General features: G+C 37.7%; 1 protein-coding gene across 1 annotated transcript in view; it reads right to left on the bottom strand.

The window, feature by feature from the left end:
- Nucleotides 1-25,077, bottom strand: part of THSD1 (thrombospondin type 1 domain containing 1) — a 314,447-nt gene that overhangs the window by 25,426 nt on the left and 263,944 nt on the right. Inside the window, exon 4 of the mRNA XM_044071662.1 lies at nucleotides 23,585-23,737. Within this exon, the coding sequence (XP_043927597.1) occupies nucleotides 23,585-23,737 (153 nt within the window). The remainder of the gene's footprint in view (nucleotides 1-23,584; nucleotides 23,738-25,077) is intronic.

Consider the following 25,077-nt stretch of genomic DNA (forward strand, 5'->3'; position numbering starts at 1 on the left):
TTAAGGCCCTTAACAAAGGGTGTCCAATCTCACTGTGTAATGTTACTATTAATCCAAATGGTAGTTTGACCAAGAGCAAGTCTATTAGGAGTGACCTCAGTGTCATCAAATAAATATGCAAGTACTCCCAGAACTTAAATATGTCTCACAAATATCAACCACAATGAACAGTTTAAATATATTTAATAATATATAATAAAAGAACAAGAAAACACTCCTTAAATAATCACAGTTACATCAGAGTTCAAAATCACAGAAAATATTTAAAACAACATTGCAGGACAGTGTCAAATAAATAAAGAAAGCATCTAAGCTATACTTCACTGCATTCCTGTCTGAATCTAAGTGAAATTACTGTATCCTGGTTAACTTACTTACAGAACAACAAGCAGGCAGATGTGGTGAGTGGATGTTCTTGTCAGGTCAAAGACAAAATACAGAATGCACACTTCTCTCAGAGAGTTCTTAAATTAATATATCAAATATTACTGCTGGGTTAGCTTGCAAGATGACATCACTTGTCATCTGACTTCAGTTCCCAAGCTAAACCCCCATTGCTAGCAACTGCCAGCATTTAGCATCTCCCTGTGAAAATGCATAGCCCTCAGATGTTTGCAGCTGCTGGAAGACATAACACAACAAAACACTTACAAGACAATGCAGAAGGCTCCCTAGTTTTAGACATCCTGTCTTCCTGCTACATTGAAACCATCTTTTGTGGTGCAGTTATAAAATAATTTAATTTCAACTACTTTTCTAAAGTTTTGCAAGTTAACCCTCTGTGTTCCAGTTTCCAATGTTAAAATATATGCATGTACATGTTTACAATAGTTTACATTTCTGTTCTCTTCCAGTAGGGTACAATGTGGACACATCTCTAAGCTGAATACTCTACAACATATTTCTTCAGCACACGTCTGTACAAACCATCTTATATGACAAACAGTTCTAATACATTTGTAACACAAGCATATGAATCATGTTGATATTCACAAATGACACATAACTATTTACAAAATTCCAGACAGATGTGCTGGCAGTAGTTCCCTTTTGTTGCACTTCTATATAAATCATGTTAATTTTCACAAATGACATATAATTATTTGCAAAACTCCAGATAGCTGGACTGGCAGTAACTCGTTTTGTCACACAGATCATGCACCAATAAAACTAAAATAAAAACACATGGTAATGAAATAAAAATGAGACACTGGCGCTTCCTCACCTATCTGCTGAAAAGAGAGGAATTCAAGGAATGGGTAGTGGAAATTATTCAGGAGCTATTTTAGAAGATAGAAATTTCTTCTGAAAATATAGCTAGAGAGTGGGATAAAATTAAAGTTGAGTGTAAAAATAGAGTGGAAATAAAAGAAAGGGAGATATGGTTAAGAAGTAACAAGAATTACTTAGAAGGACTGAGAAATGTTAAAGTAATGCAAATTACGGGGAGTTTAGAAAAATTGCTGTTAAGGTTTTCATAATAACTCTAGACTCAGGCAACAGAAAGTAGAAAGGGCTGTCACCAAGCTTAGGAAGCCTATAATAAGGAAGATAAGGGATATATATATATATATATATATATATGTATATATATATATATATATATATATATATATATATATATATATATTTTTTTTTTCTATATGCATATATACATCTTAAAAGGGCTTTAACAAAATGCATGTACCCTACCAAGGTGCAAGCTAATACCAGACTAAACCATATTTATACATCATCATCATCACAGAAAGTTTATCTGCAATGTGTGCTTATTATCAAATGACCAGATTATGTAATTTCACCAAACATTGATATAAATAGTTGAAAACACTTTCATAAAACTGCTTTATAAAAAGCATATAATATCCACTTTCCTAAAAAAGACCTGTCCTATCAAATGTTCAGTACATTAATGACCTAAAACATGTGCAGTAAAACATGTTCAAAATATAAAACACAAAAAATAAATTCCTAAATAAAATAAATAATGTATCAGAAAATGGGGGCTGGGCACCAGCAAGAAACTAGAAATAAATCTCTCCCACATTAATTTAGGAAGAACTGCAAAATCCCACTGAGGGAAAGAATCAAACCACATAGCACGTCATATTAAAACATACATTTGTTAATGCCAGATGTTGATTATCACTGGTGCTGACTACACAAATACGAAGAGAAGCTATGAGTGATGAGTTTATTCTGTGTGGCATACACCATAAACTCAAGGTTTAAAAACAAATTCGGAATGTTAATAGTCTATTCATCTGAAGGCATATATGAAGTTTAATTTATGAATTTATGCTTTTTGTTTTCTCCATTAGTATGTGACCTGTTTGATGTTGGAAAAAATCTTGGAACTTCAGAATCCCAGCATCTGCTTAAGATCTGTGGTAAAAAGGCCCTCCCTGTTTTCGGTACTATTGCATTCAGAGACACATTAGCTACCATGAGGAAAGACCTCATTATCAACTAACTTGCATGTCTATGAGCTCCCATTAACTACCATGGGTGCTAATCAGCATTTCCCTGCTATAGTTAACACTGGTGGGGCAGGTGCATAGTGTTAGCACAAGCACCACCCTATTCACTGTCCATACACACACACACACACACACACACACACACACACACACACACACACACACACACACACACACACACACACACACACACACACACACACACACACACACACACACACACTAATACAAACACACAGACAGATATACACACTAACACACACACACACACACACACACACACACACACACACACACACACACACACACACACAAATATATACACGCACCACACACCACACAACTGTCTCAGAACTTTTCCATGTTTCCTTTTTTCTTGCCCTCATAAATCACATATGATTACAGTCAGTCAGCCATTAATGCCAGGCACTTACAGTCAGTCAGCCATTAATGCCAGGCACTGGAGTTTCATACTTCATATCCTTCAGTAAATGCATTGTAGTGCAAAAACTGTTATTCTTGTGACTTTCTAAGTTTGTAAAAGGAGAAATATACCCATTCCTGATTGTGTGTCTGTCCCATTGATAATTTTGTCTTTGTCTAGATGTGCTACAAGGTTGAGATGTATGTTTGCTCTGTCCCTTAGACTCTGTTTTGTATCTCATGAACAGTTTCAGGTATTGAATAATGCCCAAGATTTTCATTATATAAACTTGTTGCATTAACTGATCGGTTAGCACAGTGGCACAGCAGGCTAATGCTGATGTTTCCTGCATTGAAATTGTATTTAGATATTAGTGAGAGATGTGATAGCGACACTCAGTGCTCTGTTATTGGAACTGACAACAAAGACACTCATCCACTTCATCTTGCCTTGTTTTAGTAGATAACAGAGGAACAGTAATTCTTCAGTCAGTTAGGAAATATAGTGAAAATAGTTAAATATTGTTTTTCTGTATCTGTCTGAATATTTCCATCTGTGTTGTTTTTATATTTCCTGTGAATTGAAACTCTGGTGTTTATTGTAGGTTCATAGATTCATAGGTGTGTACTAGGCCATTGGCCCTGGAGCCTTTACAAGCCTAGCCCATAGAAGTGCCCTGGCATCGTGCTGCCCGACATTAGTTCCCAGTGCCTCTATCAAGTAGAGCAACTGGAGTGATCCCTGGGGTGAACTTTCTATTACCCATCCACTTATCAAGATTTCTCTTGAAGAGGGACGGTGAGGTGCTCTCTTGACATGTATGGAAAGTCTATTCCAAAGCATAAGCAGTCTCTGGGTGAGGAACCTGTCCCATATAGCTATTCAGTATTTTTATTTTTTATATTTTATTATTAAATATATCTAAACCTTTCATTGTGGTTGGTCTTTTAGAAAATAGTTTATCATTTCACAGCAATTGCATTTATTTGGTGACATTGTGGCTTCATGTTCCTGAAAGTCTTGCCTCTTGGTTAATGTTACCATTTGTATAAGTATCAGTTTTTGGGGCACCCTGGTAAAAGCTTTAAAGTAGCTGGCTGGTGGCAGTGACTCTATCTTATTGTCTGGGTGGAGGTGGCAGAGCTGGTAAATCTGTACCAGCCTTACCCAGGGGTGTGTGTGTTTGTGTGTGTGTGTGTGTGTGTGTGTGTGTGTGTGTGTGTGTGTGTGTGTGTGTGTGTGTGTGTGTGTGTGTGTGTGTGTGTGTTTGTGAGTCTATGTGAAAATCAAATCTCAAAGAGTGTGTGTGTCAGCCACTTGGAACAGGGACACAGAACACTGATTTCTGCAGACAGAAAGGTGAGTTTTATTTGGGCCTGGAAAGGACATCTAGCCTCAGGTCTGGAGTGTGCTCCCTGTGTGCTCTTAGGGGAAATTGTGCTTGGTGGCGAGAGCTGTATCTGAAAATAGTGTCTGTATCCATTTTTGTTCTAAGTGAATATTCTCCACCGGTGTCAGTGGTGAAGACTGAGGTCCCTTGATTACTGGCCTAGAGAAGGGACTTCACAACTACAAAAACTTAGAAAATGTTATATGGATAGTGATAGCAAGATACAAGCAGTTAAAATGTTTTTAGTCCCTTTAGTCTTTTACACAGGTCAGAAATATTTTTATAAACCAGAGGAGAAGCTGTGGATAGTAATTAATAAAGAGCTGAAGGATTTTATCTGGGAGAGGAAGTCAGCATGAGTCAAGTGGGATAAGCTTATTCTTCCAATAGAACAGTGCTGACTGGGATTACTCAACTTGCAGGGGTATTTCAGAGCTACACAGTTAAGGCTCCTATACATAGCACAAGCAGAAAACTATAATTCAAAGTGGAAAGGAATGATGATGAAACAGGGGGAAGCTCAAGAAACAAGGAGAGACTGGGAGCTTGGATGCAGACCTTTAAGGAGAATAATAATAATCATACAGAATATTATATTCATAAAGCAGAAGAAAATATTCCAAGAACTAAGCCATCATGGGAATGGAGGAAGGAGTTTCTACTCCTGGATGACTGCAATTAGGGATACAGACACTAGGCAAGAGGAGGCTGGAATTTATTGGAGCAAACTGGCAAAGAAACCAAGGTATTGGGAGCAAATAACTAGAGAGGAAAAGGTAATAGAATGGGAAGACACCAAGAATTTATTTGAACTGCAGGTTAGAGATTGCCTTCTCTATCAAGGATAGATATTAGAGTATAGGCAAAGAGAAAGAAATCAGGGAAAATATATTCGGAATCTATCACTGGAAAAAAAGTGCTTTGTGGGTCTAGGACTGTGATTCTTGATTTAGGTGCAAAATACCTTGAGTTTTAAATTTGAAACATGCGTGTTTGGTAGAATGGAAGGATAGGAGTATAAGCAGAGGCTAGACAAGTGAGAGCTCTTTCATTTATAACCAGAAGCAACAGGTGAGTCATGATGCATAAGGTCATATCAGAAGCCATGAAGGGATTATTTTGTATAGGAAGTACAGAAAAGGAAGGAGATGACATGGAAAGTAGACTGTAGAAATTAAGTACTCCCTAGATCTCTGCAAATACTTTTCCAGGGAGAGAAATGTGTCCCCGTGGAGTAGGCTACCAGACTGATGGTGGAGACGCAATTTGCACAGGCATTCAAGACTCCATGGGACAGTTGGAAGAAAGACTAGGGGAAGGTAGGATTTGATAGAAGGTAGAATGCTAAGACATTTAAAAGGCATTAAAAGGCACATGGATAGGCTTGTTGCTTCTTTCTACTATCAATCAAATACAATGTAATGCAGTGCAAATAAGTGTACTATTAAGGAAATTATTACAACAAATTGTGGCATGGTACTGCAATATGGAGCAATAAGAATATTGGGGTTGCTCTTAGCACTTCGAATGTTGAAAACACCGAATTTAATTTCATCAAACTGAAATGTTCGAAATGTCAGAAGAGCGAACTGACGGAACATTGAGTTTTTTCCCAGGGAAAGAAATCGGTGGGCCGTCATCAGAGTTTGCTATTTCCTCCACTGTGGTGCGGTCTCGGAGTTGGTATATTTAAGTAGGAGGGTGTGGGGGCACAGGCCCCCATGATGGGGGTTGTGGGGGATGAAGCCCCCCTACTTCTGTTAGTGTTTAAAGTATTACATTTTTTTTTTTGCATGGAGCACCGATTTCTTTCCCTGGGAAAGAAATTGATATTCTGTCAATTCGCTCTTTTGAGATTTCGAACATTTCAGTTCGATAAAATTGCAGTCAGCTTGATCTTGCTGTGAAATGTCCAGAAATTCTTAATAAGTTAACTGCTCACAGCTTTGCATTGAAAAACTATCAAATTGGATCATTTTAAACTCTCTTTGAGTTTTAGATCTGAAAGATTATTGCAGTTACTCTGAGAATTTCTGTTCTTCTCAACAAACTTTTAAACAACCATTTTACTGTTTTTAAAGAGTCAGATGAGATAAATGCTACTGAATTTTTGCAGAAGAGAGTGTTTAGGAAATGCATTAATTTTAACACTGGGTGATCTAGCAAGCAAACTCAAATAGAGTTTATCTACTTGTCTGGTTCAGATTTAATTCTTTCTAAAGTTAAATAAAAATTAATGTGAATAAATGTGCAAATATCAGCTTTATATTTGACTCCTAGATATTTAAGCTCATTGAGTGAAATTTTGTTTCTGAATGTCAAGAGTGACTGTATTGGTTTATGGCATCCTTAGCAAGGAACAAAGCTGATTTCTCAAGATCTAGTTTTTAATTAGATGCCCTGCTGTAATCATCAACAATCTTCAGCAAACAAGGAATAGCTTTTGTCAGATTTTGAAAGAAGTGAAATATATATATATATATATATATATATATATATATATATATATATATATATAGTGGGTCTACTTCACATGACTGAAATATCATTTGACTGAATATTATATGACCAAGACTATAATACCGAATTTTCAAAATACTGAAAACTCATTTGACTGAATCTCATTATACTAAATTGTAAGCCATTGGCATGATGTGGGTTTCCCTTCTCCTGTGACTTGCTTGTGATAAAAAAGAATTACTGCAACTTTTAGTGCTGATTGTCAGAATACCGACAGTCATGTAGAAAGTAGTGTTGTAGTGTTTCTAAATGTGGGTATATCTGTTTACATTTTTATGGGAAGTATCTAAAGTAATATGGCAGATGTTTTGTGTGTTACCAGCAGTAGTATATGCCCTTTTCCCCACTGTGGTGCAATCCTGGAGTTAGTATATATAGTTGGGGTGGGGGGCGTAGCCCCCCACTTAGTTTGGTTTTATATCCTCCGGTTTCTGTTAAGAGGGTAAGTTTTATTTAAGTTCTGGAAACAGTTAGTCATTCTAGTTGTAAATGTGCATGTCTATGGTTTACAAGTTAGCGTTTTGAAATTCAGCATTGTAAGCTTTCAGTATAATGCGTTTCAGTCAAGTGAGTTTTCAGTATTTTGAAAATTAGGTATGTTGGTCTCGGTCAAATGAAAGTCAGTCAAATGAGTTTCAGTCATGTGAAGTAGACCCCATATATGCATTTACATATATATGCATGTACGTATTTTATATATATATATATATATATATATATATATATATATATATATATATATATATCTATATGGTTCTATGTCATATAATTGAACCACACTTTGCTGAAACTTTTTTTGTAGAGACGAAAAAGAGACAACATTCTAATCAAAGAAAAATACCACAGGGAAAGGACGTACTTAGCTACCTTATGTGCAAAACACACACAGCATTATGTCAAATCCACCCAGGTGGGTGGCACCTGAACAAAACACACACAGCAGTATGTCAAACCCACCCAGGTGGGTGGCACCCCCAAACCCCCCCTAATTATATATATATATATACCAATTCCAAGATCACACTACAATGACTTGATATTTCATCATGTACTTCCTCAACAGATGTATGCGTTTAACTAGGTGATCAAATTATCTGACAGCAAATTTAAAGTGAGTCCATGTAGAATATTTTTCTATATCCTCTACACTAATATCAGAATTCTTAAAAGCATAAATTCCTTTGAAAGTACTATGAAAATGTAAAAAGATTATTTGCAGTGGTGTGAATAAAATATTATTTGTAATTGATGATAAGTTATCTTAACTTTGAGTTAGTTTAAGTAGACCAGCTACAAGATTTAATGGAATGGCTGTCTTCTCAGAATATTTAGCACCCATTTTGGATTTGGATGTGGACTAAGTTGAAGCATGTAATGATATGAGTTCATGCTGTAAGGCTATTAAAGAATTAAACATATCTGGGTCATAGTAACATCAAAGTTCAGTATCAAGTTTTTAGATATGATTTTCAAAGGCTGAAAATTTACCCACTTGAATTTGTTCAGGTATGTTGCTTTCATAACAAGAATGCCTCTGACTATAGATTTAAAAGCAGCCCATCTAACACCAAAATGAATATCATTATTTTGATAGTCTGTAAATGGAAAGAGATTAATGGCAAGACTTGTTTTTTTTCATTTCTTTCTTTAAGAAGCTGTGCATTAAGTCTTCAACTTACAGCTAACAGTACCTTCAGTAAGAAAGTTATCCTAAGGCAAATTAATGAATAGTCAAAGCATGATCTGTTCAGTATTATTTGTAATAATGAATTTTTAAACACAACCAGAAGAAAAAATATATTCAGCCAACATCTATATGTGAAAGAATAAAGTGAAATAATTGCCTGACAGGTATAGGTAGCATTCTATCAGTTAAAAAGGTCATGAACATCCACAAAATCACCAAATAATTATGTGTTTGTCATTATTATGCACAAGAGACTCTCATTTATCAAAAGGTAAGCTCAAAGTTAAATTCTAGTCCACCAAAATAAAGTCATGATTGCTGAAGGAAGAGGATGATGATGATGATGATGATGATGATGATGATGATAAAGGAATAAATGGTTTTAAATAAATGACTGAGAAATGCTATCTATATTTATATCTATCTATCTATCTATCTATCTATCTATCTATCTATCCACAAACTGCATAAATTAAGGCTATCACAGAACTGGACTAGTGCACTCAGTGATAATGGAACTCTCTTCAGTGCCTTTGTTTTCTTGACCATGTCAAAGGAGAAGTCTTTTTTAATTAAAATAGGCATACTACATGTTAGCAAAGTTCCCAGGAACAAGTTTATATGGCATCCATTTTCCTTATAGACGCAAGTGTTTCTTGAATGATACATACACACACATATATATATATATATATATATATATATATATATATGTATATCTATATATATATATATATATATATATATATATATATGTGTGTGTGTGTGTGTGTGTGTGTGTGTGTGTGTTTGCATTATAAAATAAATGCCAGCACAGTTTTTTGACAGAAATCACCTATATGCTTTGCAGGTTCTAAGACAAATCAATCTGAAGAAGGCAGACAATTCACAATCAAGCTTGCATGACACGTACTGCCTTCATCTACTGATTTTGTAATATACTAGAGCTTTTTACAAGGAAAATATCTAATAGGTGACTCTCACCTGACACCCCAGTTAAGTGGAACATTTTTAACATTAAACTGCCGAGTAAGAAACTGATACCTGTACCATTTTGGAAGCAATTAATAAAACCCCAAGCAACATGTGAAGGCAATCTCATAATGGCAATGAGGATGGTGAATTTAAAACAGCCAGCCCCCCCCCCCCCCCAGGGTCTTAGCCTATTGTCGCTTGTAGCGCTGAAGACAAGGACATTCTGATACAATAAAAACAAAACTGCACCTCTCATAAAGTAACTCACACAAATGAATTTATTTGCAACAATATTCCTTTCATTTGCAGGAATAGTCATGTCACTCAAATCATATCTACTAACATCAAAGACTGAAGCAATACTTTAATTATGCCCTGACCTAGGAATGGGGTCAGTTCCCATCAAGGTATGAAAAAACTAAGCATTTGGAGAAATTAAACTGAGAGAAGCACCATGTTACATTGTAGATCACTACCTTTAAATTGCAGATTTCGTGGTGAAAACAATCAAGAAGAATGAGTAGATGGCTAACATATCAGCCACGATAAGTATAGCTTAACAATCCAAAAGTACAGTTTTGTACCTACCATAAATGTAGATGTTTGAGTGTATACACTGCTGCAGTCATTACACTTGGGTTATCCTGCTGTCAGGTGGTTCCCCAGTCGGCCTGAGTTCCAAAGTCCTGGTCCGGCGTCAGTTGCTGTCACCTCCTCCCTGACGTCAGTGCGACAGGGGTATATAAGATGCAGCTGATGCCATTTTCTTCAGTTTTTCTTGCCCCAGATGTCAGGTGCCTGTAAATAGGTAAGCAATTCCAATTGCTAATAAAACATACATAAGAAAAGCAAAAAACAACTTACAGCTACCATCAAATACTCCCCATAGGTAGTAAGGGTAGAAGACATAGGTACGTACCAGCCAGTAAGATGGGAAGAAGGAAGGGTAACCTGGACTGCAGCAGTGTATACACTCGAACATCTACATTTATGGTAGGTACAAAACTGTACTATGTTCATCATGTTACACTGCTGCAGTCATTACACTTGGGTAGAATCCCAAAGCTGAGGAAGGGTGGCTGGTTCTATAAGGCATTAGGGGTGGCTATAAGGGCCTGCAGCACTGCTGTGGTGAAGCCAGCTCTGGATTTAGAGTATAGAGGCAGATGGTAATGCTTGGTGAAGGTATGTACAGAACTCCAAGTTGCTGCTTCCAAAATATCCTTGGTAGGTACTCCCCTGAGGTAGGCAGTTGAAGTGGCTGTTGCCCTGGTGGAGTGAAATCTAATGCTGCTAGATACAGGTTTTCCATGGTATGTGTAGCAGAAATGTATACAATGTCCTATCCATTTTGAAATAGTCTGTCTTGAAATGGCTTTTCCTTGTGCTCCTGCAGCATATGCTACCAATAATTGCTCAGATTTTCTGAAAGCTTTGGTTTTGTCCAAGTAGAAGCGTAACTGCCTGTGGATGTCCAAAGAGTACAGTAGTCTCTCCCATTTATTCTGTGGTTTAGGATAAAAAGTTGGCAGGTGAATAGTTTGGCTTAGAGCCACACTGGATACCACCTTTGGCATAAAAGTAGGGTTAGTTCTTAAAGACACCCTGTCCTGGTGGAAAATGAGGAAAGGTTCCACTGCCATTAATGCCTGTAATTCTGAAACTCTTCGTGCTGATGTTATTGCCAGGAGCAGAGCAGTTTTCCAAGAGATATATTTTAATTCTGCTGTGTTGGCTGGCTCAAAAGGAGGTAAAGTTAGCTTCTCCAAAACAAAGTTGAGGTCCCAAGTTGGAGTAGGTGCTCTATGGGGTGGTCTTATGTTTTTAGCCCCTCTGAGGTACTGTTTTAACAGAGGATTAGAGAAAATTGGTGGATCCATGTTGTAATGAGCAGAGATAGCAGAGGCGTGGATCTTGATGGATGAGAAGGAGAGTCCTTTGTCCAGCATCTCAGTTAAGCATTGTAGTATCTGAGGAATGTTTGGGACAAGAGGTCAAGGCTCTGAGCTTGGTTCTAGGCACAGAATCTCTTCCATTTATCCGAATAGGCTTTCCTGGTACTAGGCCTTCTGGCCTCCAGAATGACATCCATAACAGCTTTGGAGAGAGGCATTGCTTGCTCGACTAAGGAATCTTCCATGCAGCTAGGTTTAAGGTCTTTAGCTGGCTGTGTAGTATTTGTTTGTTGTGCTGAGTCAGCAGATGTGGGATCTGAGGCAAAATCCAGGGTGGTTCTTGTGCTAAGCTCCTTAAGATTGGGTACCAGTGCTGGCGTGGCCAGTCTGGTGCAATCAGGATCATCTTTGGCTCTTCCTGCCTAGCTTTTAGGAGTATCTTTGGCAGGAGATGTAGTGGTGGGAAAGCGTATACTTGTAGGTTCTCCCAGCTGAATAAGAGGGCATCCACTTTCCATGCTTGTGGATGGTAACTCCTTGTGCAGATTTTTTGTAGCTGGCAGTTTATTGGGGTTGCAAACAGATCTTTGTCCGGTCTCCACCATTTCTGTGTTATCATTCTGAATATTTGTGGCTTCAACTCCCATTTGTGGGGATCCATGATGTTTCTGCTTAAGTCGTCTGCCAGTGTGTTTTTCTCTCCTGGCAGGAATTGTGCTTGCAGATGAACCTGAAGGTTTATAGCTGTGTTCCACAAGGTCATAGCTTGTCTGCATAGGGGGTAGGAGTGAGTGCCCCCTTGCTTGTTTATGTACCACATAACTGTGGTGTTGTCTGTTTTTAGTAGTAGTTGTCCTGGATGCAGCAGGTTCTTGAAAGCTATAAGCACATTTTGTACAGTTAGCATCTCTTTTTGATTGATGTGAAGATGCCTTTGTTCTGCGGGCCACGTGCCCTGAATACATTTGCCTGCCATGTGTGCTCCCCAGGCGTAATCCAATGAATCTGTTGTCGGTGTTTGCCTGGCTGTGGGTTGTGTAAAAGGCTGTCCCTTGTTGAGGTGACAAGCTTGAGCCCACCATTGAAACTCCTGTTGAAGGCAAGGGATTAGTGGTATAACTATTTCCAAACTTTGACAGTGTTGAGACCATACATTCTTTAGGTACCATTATAGATTCCTCATATGCAGTCTGGCATATGGAATTAGTAGTATGCAGGATGCCATGTAACCCAAGGCCTGCAGAATTTTTCTTGCAGGGAGTTGGGTCTTTGTTGCCATCAATTGAAAGTATTGAGTCAGTTGTCCTTGTTTGTCTGGCATGAGATAAGCCATCTGGGCCGTTGTGTTTAAACTGGCACCCAGGAATATAATCTCTTGTGAGGACACTAGTTTTGATTTCTTTTCGTGTACTGTGTAACCCAGGCAACTTAATAACTTTTTTACAAATGCCAGATGCTTTAGAAGAATGTCCTTGCTCTCTGCTTGAATCAGGCAGTCGTCCAGATACGGATAAATTTGAATTCCTTTCTGTCTGCAAAATGCAATTACTGGTGCCAGGCACTTTGTGAAGACCCTGGGTGCAGTAGATAAGCCAAATGGCAGTGCAGAGAATTGGTAGTGCATTAAACCAGCTATGAATCTGAGGTATCTTCTGCAGTTTTGTCTGATAGGGACATGCAGGTATGCCTCTTTGAGGACCAAAGTCACGAGCCAAGCTTTCTTGCCCAGCATGGGAAGAAGCTGCTGTAATGTCAACATTTTGAATTTCGGAACATCCAGGGAAGTGTTTAGAGATGAAAGATCCAGAATGGGCCTCCAGACTTTGTCCTTTCTGGGTACCAGAAAGAATCTTGAGTAAAATCCTTGTCCTTGTTCCTGTGATGGTACCTTTTGAATAGCTCTCATATCCATGAGTGCTGTAATTTATTTTTGAGCCTCTGCCCATTGATTTGGTGGCAGATTTGGCATTCCTTTTAACCTTGGCAGAGTGTGAAAGTGGAACCTGTAACCTTGAAATACAATGTTGAGAACCCATTTGTCTTTGGTGATCATTTGCCAATTGTGGTAGAAGAGTGCCAGTTTTCCTCCCAAGGGGGCTGCCAAGAAGGATTTGTTTGGCAGCTGTAGTGGGAAGTCATTGGAACTGCTTTTTATATGGTTGGGGCCTGTCTTCCCCTTCTTTCTGGCCTGATGCAACCCATTGTCGAGGCCTGTAAGGATCTTGTGTTTGACCTCTACCTCTTGGACATCTGTATCTTCCCCTTTGAGGTCTGTCTGTAATTGGAAAGGACCAATTCTTAGTTGGCCAGTTTCTGATAAATCTAGGAGGCTGAACCTGTAAGAAATCCTTCACCGTTTGCATAGATTTTGCCTTATCCTCCATTTTCTTTAATACCTCTTCTGCCTTAACTCCAGATAACACATCCTACTGCAAAGGTGCATCCAATAATTTTGCTTTAACATAATCTGGTAACGTCTGTTCTTTTAACCAAGCATGTCTTCTAATGACAGAGCCTGTAACTGCTGCTCTGCAGGAGGCCTCTAGAGAATCAAAACCACATTGCAAAGTATGCTTTCCCACTTGTTCAGCTGCATGCAATAAATCCTGCATTTCTTTAAAATTAGGAGGATCTGATTCTGGAAGCATTTTTTGTTTTAACTGAGACAGTACAAATTGCTGATATTTTAGCATGTGAAACTGGCAATTTAAGGCTCTCATTGCTAAAGTTGCAGATGTATATACTTTCTTTCCCCATCTGTCTAATGCTCTGGAATCTCTGTCAGAGGGAACTGGATTCTTGGCTGATGAGGCTTTAACTCCTTTGGGTCCCTGAGAAATAGTTTCAGGGTCAGCTACAGGGCTTTTATACAGCAATTTATGTGAGTGAGGGACTCTGTAGTATCTTGTCAGGTTTAACAGGGGCTGGAGGTAAGGAATCAGGATTTAAGCTGGATTCAGTATACACATCATCCACAATATCTAACACTGGCGGAATAGCAAGGGGTCTGTGTTGAGGTAATAAAAGGAAGTCTCTTGAGCCTTTTCTTGGATTCTGAGTAATCCTGGCCTTCCCACTGGAAATGCTCCCTCATGGTATGTAGGGTTTCCCCAAAGGAGTAGCCCTCAGGCGGTGAGGCTGATGGAATTGATTCCTCAGCATCAGAATCCTCATAAGGGGGTAAAGAGTATCCTAGGTCTGAGGATGAATCAGAAGAGATGGACACCTGGTCAGATGAGTCATAGTCTGCATCCTGTCTAGGCCTTTTATCAGGAGGGGGATGGGACCCCCTGATCAGAGTGATTAGGTCTTTGGCCATTTTGAGCATTTGTTTCTTAGGCATGGAGGCCTGTCCTGGAGAATGCTGTATTTGTTTCTTTGATTATAAAGGAGGCTTAGACTTAGCTGGGGGTTTAATGCTTAACTGAGTAGATCTGTAGACACCCTCTGTAGCTGTGGGTTGCTCAGCTACTCCGGATCCCCCTGAAAGGTTAGTCTTGGTAGGCTGAAGAACTAGTGCGTCCGAAGGCCCAGCCATCTCCACGTGGGAGTCAGAGGCGGTTTGTGGTTCTACAGAAGTGGTCGTCAGGGGCTGCAAAGGCACCTCACTGAAAACCGGAGAACCAGCGACTGGCCTAGAAGAGGCTTCATCATCAGTTTTGGGCCTCGGATGCCTATCCTTGTCATTGCACTTTTTGTGTATTCCGGTCATTGGAAGTTCCGACGGCATGGTATAATTGAATTTTCTACCAAAATAATGTCGGGCAAAATCAAACCGACATTTAATAGTGCACTTGTTAAACCTAGCACAAAACTGACAACCAGTGACATTGTGGTCAGGGCCTAGGCATGGGATACAATAGGAATGGAAATCCTTATGAGGTATTTGCTTCCCACAAGAAATACAGTTATTAACTTTTACTGACATCGGTCTGAGGCAAGAAAAAGTTTCCCCAATGGGGTACTTAGCTTTGTAGAAGACTTCGGTTCTGGATTCGGAATGAAAATCTCAGGAGACGGCCGACTGGCACTTGCGAACTTCTTTTGCTTCAGGCACCGCACGGCAAGAAAGACTGAAGAAAATGGCGTCGGCTGCATCTTATATACCCCTGTCGCACTGATGTCAGGGAGGAGGCGACAGCAACTGACGCTGGACCAGGACTTTGGAACTCAGGCCGACTGGGCAACCGCCTGATGGCAGGATAACCCAAGTGTAATGACTGCAGCAGTGTAACAAGATGAACATCCAATGTATCTGGTACTCAGTAATGCAAAGATAAGCAAAGCAAGTTGTAATAGCAACATTCTAAACTGGATGACTGTCGGTTTCAAAACATTTGACAGAGTAATCTGTTCAGAATTATTTAAGGTCTGGTATCTGGGATCGAATTTACTAGTGGTAGTACTGTATGGAGATGTACTTCTAACTGGAGGCATAGGCTAGACATGTACAAGGTTAATGGCTATAACCTTAGAGTTGAGGAGAAATGGCAAATTTAGGTTTCCTAAGTTACAAAGTGAGCTTATTTAAAGTCTTTCAGCACAGTCCGTATTAAGAAATAGAGGACAGACATTGTAACCTTTAGACCTCAGCAGAGGTGAATGAAATGGGTTCAGGAGTGGAGATAAATCTGAAAAACTTAAACAAGAGACGTAAAATTGCTTACCACATATTTAAAAAGGCAGGATGAATTACTCAATGCCTGTAGGAATTCTAGATTGTTATAGTTAGCATGTATTGAAGACTAAAATATACAGAACTGCATCAAGCAGTTATTGTGAAATTACACTGGTCGTGGTGGCAGGGCATCATCAGACTCTTTAATGTGCACTAAGTCTAAATAAATCAGTCTGAAAAAGCAGTCTGTGCACTATGAAACTTGCATGACACACGTATTAACAATTATGCCTTATTCCACAAAACGCATTATCATTTCTCCTAGGAAGGTTACATAGCAAGAAATTCTTATCCATAACTGTCAGGGTATTGCCACTTTACAATACTTGAGGAAGAAAGGAATTCAGAACAGGAAAAGCATCTGCAGCACTGAGAAGTTTAACAGAAATCATTCTTGGAGGGTGACCTTAGGGAATGGGGATACAGAGCTCTGTGCATTCTATTACATATGATAACAGTATTTTAGCAGGAGTAACATGGCAAATTAAGTTTGTCATGAGATTAGTCTTCTCCAGTCCTTTTAAGATTATATTACTTTTCTTGACATTTTTAATGAGACTCTCCATCTGGTTTGCCTTGGGTAACATTTTGTTGTGGCAGCCTCTGGAGAAAATAACCGTTTTTAACATTCTTGAAAATATACTTCCAGATTTTGCAGTGCATTTCTAAAGTCTTTTATCCCCACTAGTACATCACATACTGAGAAGCATAGAGGTGAACGTTTTTTTTTTTTCATGCTGTTGCTATCAGCACTGCTAGACTGATGGTTGTGCCTCCCCTGATCTAGAAAATACCCTTTTATTGTACTAGAAATCTACAGTTCTAGACTGCAAAATCTGTCACTCTTTAGTATTATTTTTATTTTTCCCCATTCCTAAGTCAACTACAGTTACTTATTTGGCAGTCTCTTGAATTTGATCTGAAGATTTTTTTTCCATTATCTGCTGAATAGAGACCTCAGTGACTATCAATCTATTTGTATTTGCACATATCAGTAATTGAAGCATCTCTTTTATTGGTTGACTGATTAATTGATCAATTGATTTTTTACATACTTTATAAGATGCCCAAATGATCTTTTAGAAGTGTTTCCTTCAAACTGTTACCATGTCCTGTAAAATAAAATAAAAAAAATATATTAATTGAAAGTTAAAAGTCTGTAAGATGGACGGCCTCTAAGAAGTGTGGATCAGTGATGTAACTTGTTTTGAATTCACAGACATTTTGAAGTATTCACACATCTTCTTTATGAAATACATAGTTCCAGACTAATCAGAGATGTGATTTTCTTATTTAGATTTGATAAACTGGGAGCACTTTTAACACACATTACATGTTTATAGTATCCTTTCTCTTTTATACAGAAAAGCACAATATCAGATTATGACCAACTTTTAATACTCAAACTTTCTTGTTCTTTAGCTCACAGTTGCAAAATGATTGTGCAGAACTTTTTGCTTTGTTTTCACAAGCTGGTTCACATTATTTTTAGTTAGTTTTCCTCGGTGAAATCTTGTCAACCCCAGGCATCACAGAGGAGTAGAACAGCACGTAGATCGAACCATTTACTCTGGTGCCATCTTGCCAGCTCCCTGGAAAATGTATTTATTTATTGACTGGGTTAGTTCAACTGGTCATGTGATCTATTTGCATGGGAGATCTAAGATGACATTTTTACACATAGAAAATTTTGTAGAGGAAAGAAAACAAGGGCTATGGAATGAAGGCATCCAATACATTTTCAGTTTATAAAAGCAGTCTCCACACAGTATTTATGTTTTAAACTGTACTTTGAAACCTCTTGTAATAGCAGGCTAAAGGTATGTCTTGATTTAAGATACATTTTGCACTTGCTCTACATACATGGTGTTATTGTAAATTTATAAGCAAAAAACTACAAAAAAATACTTTTCTTCTATCTGTGTTTCTTCAAAAATTCAGTATTACATATAATACAGGTATATAATTTATTTGGCTCAAAATTATTCAGTAACAAGATACTTTAAGAAAAGGGTCTATAATTTATTTGGGAAAAAGAACATCTTTAAAACAAACTCTGCTGTCTTTTTTACAATAATTTTAAAAGTTAATATGAGGTAGTTTGTAATAAATAATATGACTTTTATGAAAGAAAAATACCATTTCTTCAGTTTTGAGCAGGCATTATACAGAGTACATTCATTGAAATAGAGCTCCTTAATTACTGCATTGAACTTTTCATTTGAAAGGGACTATGGGTGAAGCTGCTATTTGTGCTGGGGGTGGGATTGTTGGCCATATTTAAAAGTATGAAATAATGACGTCTATCATATTCAAACTGTCATTTTATTCAAAATAAGATGTATATTATTATTTTTTTTTGGAACAGCCTAAAATATGTTATTTTTGTGGGACTGGATAGGATTTCTGGACAGCGCAATGGTGCAGTGGTAGCGTTGTCACCTCACAGCAAGAGGTTCTCTGGTTCGATCCTCTTCTGGAGTGCCTTCTGTGAGAAGTCTGCATTTCCTCCCTGCATTCGTGTGGGTTTCCTCCCATGTTACAAAGACATGCACCTCACTGGGCCTCTGATGAAAGTTGGCTTCATTCCAAGTCGGACTTTCCCAGTTAACAAATAATAAATAAATAGAATGTGTTGATCAACTGTCCAACTATATAATGCAGAAAATACACTGAAAAGAGACATGCAGAAAAAGACTATGTTATTGAGGGTACTAAATGTGGCAGTAGAGATCACTGTTTAATTTCTCCAAATGCTTAGTTTTTTTACATACCTTGATGGGAATGGACCACATTCCTAAGTCAAGCTACAATTACAATTCATGAAATTTGCATTGTTTTAGTCCTTAATGTTACCCATTTTTGAGGAAGAACAGGGACAGAAAGATAAAGATAAGCACACGTGAAGAATAAGCACGTTTAAATAAAACAGAGCAGATTTTACATCCAAAGAATGTAGTTAAGAAATAAAGAAAGTAGAAAGGGGTAATGGAATATTCATGTTTTTAATTTATTATCACAGAAGAACAAAAAAGAAACTGAGGGTAAAAACAGCAGATGCAGACAATGTATCAGGTAAAGAAATACTATAGAAAAAGGAAAAAAGAGAAATGATAAAACCAGAAAAAGGCTACTTAGCTGTGAGGTGAGAAAATGTTTTCTTTCTTTCTTTCTTTCTCTTAATTTAAGTAATATAAAGGGAAACTAAGATATATCGCATTATGCTAGCAAAGCAAGAAGGAGAAGAAATTTTTGCAAGATACTAAGGTTTCTGGGTAATGTAGGAAGACATATACCGGATGTATAGAGGGGCAGAAATGTTATTTGAATAGCTGGATGGCAGAATTCTCAAAAGTGGCCATACTGTTACAAAGGTGTTTAGATTTCAGATTTGCATAGTTCCCATGTGCCTCCATCAAAGGAGGCTTAAGTCTTTACACAGTGGTGACACTGGTTTGCCAAGGTCTTTTTTTGTTGTTGTTTTTGATGTTCTTACATTTGGGCTTTTTATTTGTAACATTTTTACTTGTTCCCTTTATAATGTGAAGCACATATAGCAAGTCCCAAAGTCTGTAAAATCTATCAGAAGATTCACTGATTGTCTGGTAAATGATATAGACTGACAGGTCTAGCATAGTAGGTGATGTGCCCATAAAAGTACTCCTAGGTGCATAACTCACCTTTTATCCTTTAGAAGAACAGCTTGAAAATGTTCTGGGCTGGTTCACTGGTGAAAAGCCATGGTACCTGCCTGTAATGATGGCAAGTCATGTTGGAGTGGCATTTGGGGTGTTAAAAAGCCAACTGGAGAGATAGAAAAAAAATGAGTGACTTTGGTGGTCTCACCTTCCTTAGGTAGGCAGCAGGGGGTGGAGACCAGAAAACAGGAGAAAAAGCTGAACAGGGAGTTGGGAGGGGGTAACCTTCTAATGTGTATAGATGTGGCCAATAAGTCTGATCCAGCATGTTAGCTCAAATCATTGTTCATACAAGGCTAGACTAAAGAAAATACTTTACACCTGCAGTAAGAGAGCATCACACATTGCTGCCCCAGACTCTTGCACCCATCAGGGAAGTATGGTAATTGTCAGGGAAAGAAGATGATTTTTATCAAGATTTCTACTTATTTGCAAATATCATTTATGAAGCAGTACCCACAAAGAGTGCCAACTTCCACAATACAGGAAATACCTTACATTCACTTGTAGGTTTAACTGTTAGATGAATTGCCATAAGTATAGCCGGTGCCAGGAGTTGGTACCAGCTTGTAATAAGCATTCATACACTGTCATAAAAATTATTCTAGATTATTGAAAAGTCCTTGTCTGCTTACATGTGGGCCACTGTCGGTTTACAAAGTTATGGTCATATACAAGCATATGATTATGTTTTATAACATGATCTCAAAAGGAATATTTTGCTGTATTTAAATACATAACCTTGCTGTGAAAGACCCATACTTTGTGTATATTAATGGACACAAACAGGCAGTCACAGTACAGGATTACTAGTAAGCTTGTAAGGATCTGAATATCTTTCTCTTGGACAGTTTATAAATATTAAAGTCAATCCTGTACTTTTATTTCATGTTTAGAGCTCCATTAGTGGATGAGGATAGGAAGGCAAATGTGTGGCATAGAGTTTATGGCTCAGCAAAGTCACTCTACCAAGGATTCTTAACCAATTTGATGCAGTAAACAGCAATTCAGTTTCAAACACTTTCTCATGCAGCAGACGAGCTATAAGTAGTAATAACATATAATTAGCTACCTTATTTTTTATGAAATTATCTATTCGTTGTGTGTCTTATGTACCATCCGATAACAAATACCAAAGACACAGAAGACAAGACTGTAAAAATATTAACTTTATATACTGATTTCTTATGATAATTCTTAATAGGAAGTAGTAAGCATATTTCATCTTGACTAGTCAGGTAAAAAGTCATCATGAAGATGCACTTAATCAGATTGAAAGTTTGTGGAATAAATTCTGTAATATTAAGTTACTCCATTAGGTTTTTTATACCAATATTCATGGAGAAATTGACCTAGATTAACTCTCATTATACAGATCCATTTGAGGGTAGAAGGGTAGTTCTCCATTTGTACTGGAATAACCTAGACCTACACACACATATACCTATCAGTTCTGTAGCACTCACCATAAATTATGTTATTACATGTTGACAGACAGTATCAAAAAGCATTAAGTGTTCATCTCAGGAAATTCTGTATCTCCAGATGAAATATTGTGCCTCTGATTCTAATGACCAAATATTCATGGAGACAGTGGTCCAAAACAGTTAGCAGTTTAATAGGTTCATAGGTTCATAGGTTCATACTAGGCTATCTGCCCTAGGGCATTTATAAGCCTAGCCAGAGTGTGTTTGGCTTTCGCCACCCATTTTAAATTAATTTTGCTATGCCTTTTTTTGAGGTTAGTATACTGTGCCTCTGTCTAACAGTGACACAGAAGTGATAGCCGGGGTAAACCTACGATCTCCCATCCACTCATCAAGATTCCTCTTGAAGAGAGTCAATGTGGGACTCTGCCTAACCTGGACTGGGATTCTATTCCAGAGTGAAGGGAGCCTCTGGGTTATGAATCTGTCCCTCCAGCATGTCCTATTTATTTCAGTGCTGAGGTTCAAGTCTCTCGAGGCAGTTTAAGCAAGACTAAAACTGGTGTTGAGATGACATCCATTTACAGTATGTTTATCATGTTGTGTCTGCTCTTACCATTTGTGAACAATGAGCAATGACTATGAATGTCAACATTTAAACCAAGCACTGGTATCAGAGATCTGCTAAAGGACATGCTATAATTAAATAAATAACTAAAAGGATTGCACTGAAAAGTACTTTTTCTTAGTTTTTTTGCTCATAACTTTACATTAACATCATACATGCAGAGCAAGTGCAAAATGTATCTAAAATCAAGACATCCCTTAGCCAGTCACCATACATCACAAACTCTTAGCACAAAAAATCTGGACAAAGCCAAAAATAATGGTTGGAACAAAGGCCCCAAAATAGGGAAAGATTTTAAATGTTGCTCTCATAAACTTAGAAAGTTGCTAGACTGAAAGGCTATGAAGTTGGAAACTCAAATGCTTGTCATTATCTAGGGAATTCAATCCTCACTGATTTTCCACAAAAATCCAGAAAACCACAAATTTTATGATCCAAGAAAAATATGGACATTCTGTGAAAATCTGGACAGTTAATGGTATGCCTGTCACCTAAGACTCAGTGAAACTGGAAGACTTACGAGGTCACTGTAAAGATGAAAATGCTGAGCCAAGCTTCACATCACTTGAGGAAAACATCTACTGTTTTAAAGGAACAACAGCTGCTGATGTCACAGGTGATCTGACATTTATGATTAACCAGTAACAGACACTCCCACCAGTCCAATGTTCCTGATAACTGTCAGGGAGAAAATAAATGAAAGAGGATTTAATTAGGGATTCATAAAACAAAGTCTATGATGTCATCCACATTGATGTAATAGCTCATGTTTGATACCCAGTGATGTAACTACATGCTTCCTTAATACCAAAATCAGTTGTTCAAGGCTTCTCCTCCATTCATTTGCATAAAACACACTGACCCTCTACTTGAAGACTAAGCCAGAATGTCATATTTCAGATGAAAAGTAAGTGAAGGACCATAAGAAGGATTGTGATTTGCCTAACTTGTCATTTTTTATATCATCTCTTTATTATTTTAATTTGACAACAAATGGCCTATAATTAACCCACAGCAACAGTTGAACTTTCTTAGATTAGAATCATGCTTCATACAATGTTGTGTATCAACTGACACACACTTTACTTGTTCGATGATTAGGATGCTGAATGAAAACTGATGACAGCAGAGATCAAAACTAATTGCAGTCCTCTAATTAAATACTGCTGAATCTTACATCAGGTAGACAGCTCTCATCTGGCTCTGATTTCACAAAATGCCTGATTTTCCCTCATATTTTTGGTTAGTTCATTATAAAATTTGTGGTTTTCTGGCAAATTGTTGAGGACTGCAGCAACAAAACAATGACAGACATTTGAGTTTCAGACGTCATTTTCTTTAGTAAATGGATACCAGTGCAACACCTATTCTTCTAGCAATATTTTTAATCTGTACTGATTCGGGGCCTTTGAAACCCCCATTATGTTTGGCTTTGCCCCTGATTCTTAATCTAAGTGTATGAAAGGTATACATCAAAACAGGAAAAAAATGTAATTTGTGTTACGCTGAAGGTTTACTGATATGCTAGGTATGGCAGTTGAAAAGTTTGTGGGACAAGAAATTTATTCTGTCACTAGCCTTGCTGGGTGGTGTCCATGGAAACTAAGTCTGACTTCTGTATCAGCCATAGAGAGTATTTCATATAATTATTCTACATTTCACAATTTAGGGCTGATTCCATGTTGAAAATCCTTTTAAATGAATTACAAAATACTGTAGATTATTGCTTTTACTACTTGTACAGAAATATTCATTGATCCTTTGTATTTTATAAATACAAACCCAAGCAATCCTCGAAGGAACAGGGGGAGGTGTCCTTTTGTGGTCCAGTGCAGTTCACTGTAAGGGATGATAAACATTCTCGGAACCTTTCACGGACGCCATCACCACAGCTCACACTACAAGGACTCCATGTGTGCCAAAGGCTCCATTGTTCTACAATTGCAATATATAACAGAAAACCAAATGTCAAACATTAAATGGCACCGTGCAATTTAATTACTGTGAAGTTATTGTGCTACTCCTTCTGCTACTTTTAGATTCAAACACTATGTTATTCCACAACGGAAACTGAAACTCTTAAAAACGTTAGTGCAATCTGTAGTATTAAATCATTATTGTTTTACAACGGAATGATTTCTTAGTACTCTTGAAGGTATGACAGCTCACTTGATACAATTACAAGGTATAAATGAACACGGCTGAAAACTTTGGTTTGTTTCAACTGTGGGATTCTGGACAGGTTATTTAAAAGACTGTCAGCAAAATAATATCTTTTATCTTACCTGATAAAGAAAGATTAAGTAAATCTGTCTGCAATAGTGATATATTTTCTTACTTATAGTTTTGAAAAATCCTTTTTTGACAGCTGATAAGGCAAAACCATCTGTCTAATATGAAACACCAACAGCTACGTTCATACTTTAATTAAATATTTGTTGAAACATCTCACAGTGGAGAAATGATTATTTATTTAGTTGTTCATTTATTTATTATGCATTCATTTCTTCATGTAATAACTAACTGAACCAGTATGCCAGATTCTTTGCAGCCATGATTAGTTAAATGAGTGACATAATGAGTTATGACTACAATAAAACACAGTAAGCTAGAGATCACTTCAAGAATTACTTCCACACATATATTGTAATGAGCTTCAACAGTATTTTCAGGCAGTAATAATAATGATAAGAGCTGAAAGAGAGAGAGAGAGCGGTAGTAATAATAACAATAATGTCCAAGAAAATATAAGAGCAGGCAACACCATTAGTGAGTCAAATGAGAGAAGAATTGTAGTTATAAAGACACGGTTAACGTGTTTACCTTACAGATACAAGGTGCAAAGTTTAATTCTCACATGGGATAATTGGCTAGGCTTAAAATGGCTCACAAGGGCAGTTAGCCTAGTACTAATCTATGAACTTATAATCAATGGGTTTGAGACCAGCTCAGCGGGTGTAGAGGGTTAAAGCCAGGACTATGACCTTGCTGACTGAAGTTAAAGTAGTGGCTTGGATGTCTGTCATAAAATGCAGTGGGTGGGGTAAGGAGGAACAGGGCTAAGCACTCTCACCTTCTGGTGGAGCCCACTGCAAAAAATTGCAGCCAGATACTGGAAGGTTGTGGGACTGTGGGCCTGCCTACCCTTGGGCCTTGGATAGAGCCACCCCCAGTGATCATATCTTATGACTCAGTACTGTCAGCAGTATAATGTCAGTATATAGAGGGGACAGAGCCAATAATGAGTAAGCCACCATATTCATTGTGTGGTCATA

Source organism: Protopterus annectens, chromosome 5.part0, assembly GCF_019279795.1.
Source record: "Protopterus annectens isolate FY-2018-M chromosome 5.part0, PAN1.0, whole genome shotgun sequence".
Taxonomy (NCBI): domain Eukaryota; kingdom Metazoa; phylum Chordata; order Ceratodontiformes; family Protopteridae; genus Protopterus; species Protopterus annectens.